The following is a 6,000-nucleotide window of genomic DNA, read 5'->3' on the forward strand; positions in this document are numbered from 1 at the left end:
CAGATTTGTTCTCCTGTTAAATCCGGACCAAGAAACCAGAGATTCTCTTCTCTGGTGACTATCTCGGGTCCATCTGTCCAAGGGTATGACCTTCCGCAGGTCAGATGGGACAATTGTTAGAACAGATGCCAGCCTTTTAGGTTGGGATGCAGTCTGGAACTCCCTGAAGGCTCAGGGATAGTGGACTCAGGAGGAGACCCTCCTTCTAATGAATATTCTGGAACTGGGAGCGATATTCCATGCTTTTCAGACTTGGCCTCAGTTAGCAACTCTGAGGTACATCATATTTCAGTCGGACAATATCACGACTGTGGCTTACATCAACCATCAAGGGGGAACAGAAGTTCCCTAGCAATGTTAGAAGTCTTAAAATAATTCACTGGACAGAGACTCACTCTTGTCTAAAAGCTATCCCTATCCCAGGTGTTGAGAACTGGGAGGCAGATTTTCTAAGTAGTCAGACTTTTCATCCGGGGGAGTGGGAATTCCCTCCGGAGGGGTTTGCACAAGATCAAGCAGGAGAGTGCTTTGGTGCTTTTGACAGCGCCTGCGTGGCCACGCAGGACCTGGTATGCAGATCTGGTGGACATGTCATCCTTTCCACCACGGTCTCTGCTTCTGAGACAGGACCCTCTACCTCAGGGTCTTTTCAACCATCTAAATATAACTAATCTGAGATGGACTGCCTGGAGACAGAACGCTTGATGTTATCAAAGCATGGCTTCTCCGAGTCAGTAATTGATACCTTAATACAGGCATAAAAGCCTGTCTCTAGGAAAATTTAACATAAGATATGGTGTAAATATCTTATTGTTATGAATCCAAGGGTTACTCATGGAGTAAAGTCTGGATTCCCAGGATATTATCTTTTCTCCAAGATGATTTTGAGAAAAGGGTTGTCAGCTAGTTCTTTAAAAGGACAGATTTCTACTCTGTCTATTCTTTTGCACAAGCGTCTGGCAGGTATTCTAGACGTTCAGGCATTTGGTCAGGCTTTGGTTAGAACCAAGCCTGTGGTTAAAAATGTTGCTCCGCCATGGAGCTTAAAGCTGGTTCTTAAGGTTCTTCAAGGAGTTCCATTTGAACCTTTTCATTCCATAGATATCAAACTTCTATCTTGGAAAGTTCCTTTTTGGTAGCTATTTCCTCGGCTCATAGAGTCTCCGAGTTATCTGCGTTGCAATGTGATTCTCCTTATCTGGTTCTCCGTACGTATAAGGTAGTCCTGTGTACCAACCTGGGTTTTTACCTAAGGTGGTATCTAACAAGAATATCACTCAAGAGATTGTTGTTCCATTCTTGTATCCTAATCCTTCTTCAAAGAAGGAACGTCTATTACACAATTTGGACGTGGTTCGTGTTTTAAAGTTTTACTTACAAGCTACTACAGATTTTCATCAAACATTCACCTTGTTTGTTGTCTATTCTGGACAGAGGAGAGGTCAAAGGACTTCAGCAACCTCTCTGTCTTTTTGGTTAAAAAGCATAATTCATTTAGCTTATGAGACTGCTGGACAGCAGCCTCCTGAAGGGATTACAGCTCATTCTACTAGAGCTGTGGTTTTCACTTAGGCCTTTTTTAAATGTGGCTTCTGTTGAACAGATTACAAGACGGAGTCTTGGTCTGCGTTTCATACTTTTTCAAATTTAACAAATTTGATACCTTGCTTCTTCGGAGGCTATTTTTGGGAGAAAGGGTTTTTTACAGGCAGTGGTAACTTCCGTTTAAGTACCTGCCTTGTCCCTCCCATCATCCGTGTACTTTAGCTTTGGTATTGGTATCCCATAAGTAATGGATGATCCGTGGACTGGATACACTTAACAAGAGAAAACATAATTTATGCTTACCTGATAAATTTATTTCTCTTGTAGTGTATCCAGTCCACGGCCCGCCCTGTCACTTTAAGGCAATTTTTCCATTAAACTACAGTCACCACTGCACCCTATGGTTTTCCTTTCTCTGCATGTTTTCGGTCGAATGACTGGTAATGGCAGTTAGGGGAGGAGCTATATAGCAGCTTTGCTGTGGGTGGACTCTTGCAGCTTCCTGTTGGGAAGGAGAATATATCCCATAAGTAATGGATGATCCGTGGACTGGATACACTACAAGAGAAATAAATTTATCAGGTAAGCATAAATTATGTTTTTTTTCTGACAATTTTAAAAATTATGTCAATTTCCAGTCCCCCTTTGCCATGTGACAGTCATCAGCCAATCACAAATGCATAAACGTACCATGTGACAGCCATCAGCCATATACAAATGCATACACACTTATTCTTGCACATGCTCAGTAGGAGCTGGTGACTCAAAAAGTTTAAATATTTAAAAACTGTGCACATTTTGTTAATGGAAGTAAATTGGAAAGTTGTTTAAAATTGTATTTTCTACCTAAATCATAAAAAAGAAATGTTTGTGTTTCATGTCCCTTTATTTATAGAAGTGTGGATGAGATAAGCACCTATGTTTCTCCTCTATTAAATGTTTCACCAGCAGATGGCGCCAAAGCTGTCTCTTGTGAGCTCGGTTTATGGATAACAGTCAGTAACACAATACATCCGTGTTTCATATTGGGAAACTGTTTTACCTTTTGCTAAAGTGTAAATTTATATTAGTGCTGTAACAAGGCAACTCATGGAAAACATTCTCTATTCCATATGAATCAATGGCACCACTAGATGGCAGTCTTCCAACTAACATTTACTTGTTATGATCCTTGTGAACACTCACAATGCCATAGAAATATCTTCTAATCAGAAGTGGAATTGTGTATCAGATTAGTATTTTTAAATTGGTAAGAAAATCCCCCAAATTAAAACTAACTTCCTTTTTTACTGCAATTATTTTTCAATAGCCAAACTCCATCCACTGTTTGCCTTTATTTGGAGAGCCAATCTGGGCTTTGTGGCTAGCCTTGTTTTCTGCCGACTAGTCATAATGTTAGAATTAAATACATTGTTTTACAGTTATTATCTGATAACGCCAATTAGGGACATGTATGCAGCAGGGTTAGCCTTGATAAGTCAGCAGAGTGTGTTTCAGATTCTGAGAAATATGATTTTCAGAGCTAAATTACATTAAAGGGGGCAAAATAAATAATACAAAGTTTATATAAGTCTTAAGGCGTTTACTGTCAATTTAATTTAATTATTCCTGTTCAACCTAAATCATTTTACTTCCCTCTCTCCCTAAACTCTGCTGTACATAACACTGACTTGTTGTTCCCTTTAGCCTGTTCAATCCGTTATTGTATCCATCTGTTTGCTGTATAGGGATATGGTCTCTGCCTGTGATGAAATAACATATGCTGTCTCTTTTACATCTAGGTTGGAATAACGCTGTTTACAGTCTCCCACAGAAAATCCCTTTGGAAGCACCATGAGGTATGTGCAGGTTCATATACGGTTTGCTTGTCATCCATTTTATTTGTAGTCTAGTTAAAGGGACCATAAACTACAGACCCTGGCTTACCAATTTAAAGGGGTTAAACACATTATTATTAGTATTTATTTGTGTAGCGCCGCTACACATAGTTTGAATACTGATTTAGAGCCATTAGCATAACAGCTTCCAAAGAAATGAGCCGTGTGATGGCTGCACTTGATCCAGTCAGCTACCTGCTCAGGAGCTGCAATGCAGGCTGCTCCAAAGTGGGACTTTATCTATGTGTTTAACTCACTTAAAGGTGCTAGACACATGGTTATCTATGATCTGTAAGGCAAAAGAGACACTCTCTAATCTAAAATGCTAGTTTTCTATTCAAATTTTATTTTCAGAATTGATATGTGCATTTCAGTTTTGAATAGAAGCATTTTGCAATATATTTCTATTTACAAAAAAATGCTTCTTGTAAAAACGATTCCATTTTTTTTTGTTAGTGGAATGTGCACAATGTCTGTGCATGCCCCATGCAACAGCATTCAAACCCCACGACTGCACCGTATGTGAATGAGACATTGCTGACACCGTACAAGGCGCCACTTACTCTCTGAGCAAGTTCTGTGCACGAGATACAGCATATTTGCATAGGCCACTAAAATGTTAATAGGTTTTACTAGGAGCAGTGTTGCTAATACAAGTATATTGCAAAAATGCTTATATTAAAAAGCAATGCACTCAAGCAGGTGTTAGTTTTAAATATTATGTCCTTTTAATATGCTACGGATATTTTTAGGATTTTTTTTTTTGTTTAAAGGACCACTCAATGCAGTAGAATTACATAACTAACATGTGCATAATAAAAAGACAATGGTTTAACACCTACTCTGAGTTTCAAATAAGCAGTAGATTTTTTTTCTGACACATTTATTTTTTCTCCCATTTTCCGGTACCCTGTATCATGTGACAGACATCAGCCAATCACAGACTAGTACACGTATACCCTGTGACCTTGTGCACATGCTCAGTAGATCTTGTTCCCCAAAAAGTGTGAATCTAAAAAGACTGTGCAAAATTTGATAATGGAAGTCAATTGGAAAGTGTCTTAAAACTGCTGCACTATTTGAATTATAAAAGTTTATTTTGACTTGAATTTCCCTTTAATGAAAACAATATCATACAGTGAAGTTTGTCCAATAGGATGAGGAATTGTTTTGGAGGTTCCTAAATCCTGTGAGAGGGTTAATTTATGATAATGTTAGAACAGATGATTGACACTTTGTTGGCAGAAAAAGACTGCAAACGCCTCAAGTTTTTGCTGAGTGAAGGTTGAGACAGTGTTTAGGCAGGTTAGATCTCAAAGTCTTTCAACTGTGCAACAGCGCTGGTCTGGTTCTGTTGTTTGGCAATTTCTTGTGAGAGCAATGCTGACATCCTCTGGCTGATTGGTACACATTTGTGTGTTATTCCAGTTTATGGCGAACCTTGGCACTTCAGATGTTTCAGAACTACATTTTCCATGATGATCGACTGGACTTGAGTGCCTAAGCATCATGGGAAATGTAGCTCTGAAACATCTGGAATGCCACAGTCCGCCATCACTGGTCTAGGATGTTGATAAATTTCTCCTTATCCACCTCTGCAGCCTCAGCGTGTTTCCCTCCCCCAAGATCCCTTTAAAATGGATGCCTGTGATCGTGTAATAGTCTGAATTGATCTTAAAGGACCAGTCAACACAGTAGATTTGCATAATCAACAAATGCAAGATAACAAGACAATGCAAAAGCACTTAGTCTGAACTTCAAATGAGTTGTAGATTTTTTTTTCTGACAATTTTAAGAGGTATGTCTTTTTCCACTCCCCCTGTACCATGTGACAGCCATCAGCCAATTACAAATGAATACACGTACCATGTGACAGCCATCAGCCATTCACAAATGCATACACACTTATTCTTGCACATGCTCAATAGGAGCTGGTGACCCAAAAAGTTTAAATATTAAAAGACTGTGCACATTTTGTTAATGGAAGTAAATTGGAAAGTTGTTTAAAATGGCATGCTTTGGGAGCTTCCGGAGGAGGAGCACAGGTGTGTGATCAGGTGCTGCACCTGTCCTGATCTCTCCTACCTACAAGCTGTTGGTGTGGAACCGCGCCTAAAACCCTCTAGTTTAGGGTGGCTTGTATTGCTGAATATCATCGCTGCTGGAAACTCTATAGTGCCCTGACATTGCACTAAATAGCTGCAGGTAGCAGCCCTGAAAAAGGACCTATCATTACAGCAAAATTAATACCCTTTAAAAAAACGGTTGTTGTCACACAATCCCCTTATTAAGCCGGGGTAACCCAAGAAGAAGTGCTCAGCTAAACCAACAGGCAAGTCAAATTCCCGATCACTGCTGAATAAATTGAAACGGAGGACGGAGCTGAGAGGCGCTGCACTTATCATAAGTTGTGTGGACTCTGAGAACTTACCGCTCTCCTGTGTGCAGCTTTATTGAATACTTAGGAGTTGGAGCTGGAGTTACCTGTACATCATACCGGCATTGTGGCTAGACCAGTGGGTGCGGATGGTGTAGCCCGCTGTTTTTCTTTTTACTTGCATTCCTGCGCTGAAGTGGC

The 6,000-nt window shown here is 39.9% G+C and overlaps 1 protein-coding gene across 1 annotated transcript in view; it reads left to right on the forward strand.

The window, feature by feature from the left end:
* ABCD3 (ATP binding cassette subfamily D member 3) overlaps nucleotides 1-3,992 on the forward strand; it is a 138,780-nt gene extending 134,788 nt beyond the window's left edge. The window contains exons 22-23 of the mRNA XM_053693133.1: nucleotides 3,327-3,383; nucleotides 3,879-3,992. Coding sequence (XP_053549108.1) covers nucleotides 3,327-3,383; nucleotides 3,879-3,992 — 171 coding nt within the window. The remainder of the gene's footprint in view (nucleotides 1-3,326; nucleotides 3,384-3,878) is intronic.
* The last annotated feature ends 2,008 nt before the right edge of the window (nucleotides 3,993-6,000 follow it).

Source organism: Bombina bombina, chromosome 10 (assembly GCF_027579735.1).
Source record: "Bombina bombina isolate aBomBom1 chromosome 10, aBomBom1.pri, whole genome shotgun sequence".
Taxonomy (NCBI): Eukaryota; Metazoa; Chordata; class Amphibia; order Anura; family Bombinatoridae; genus Bombina; species Bombina bombina.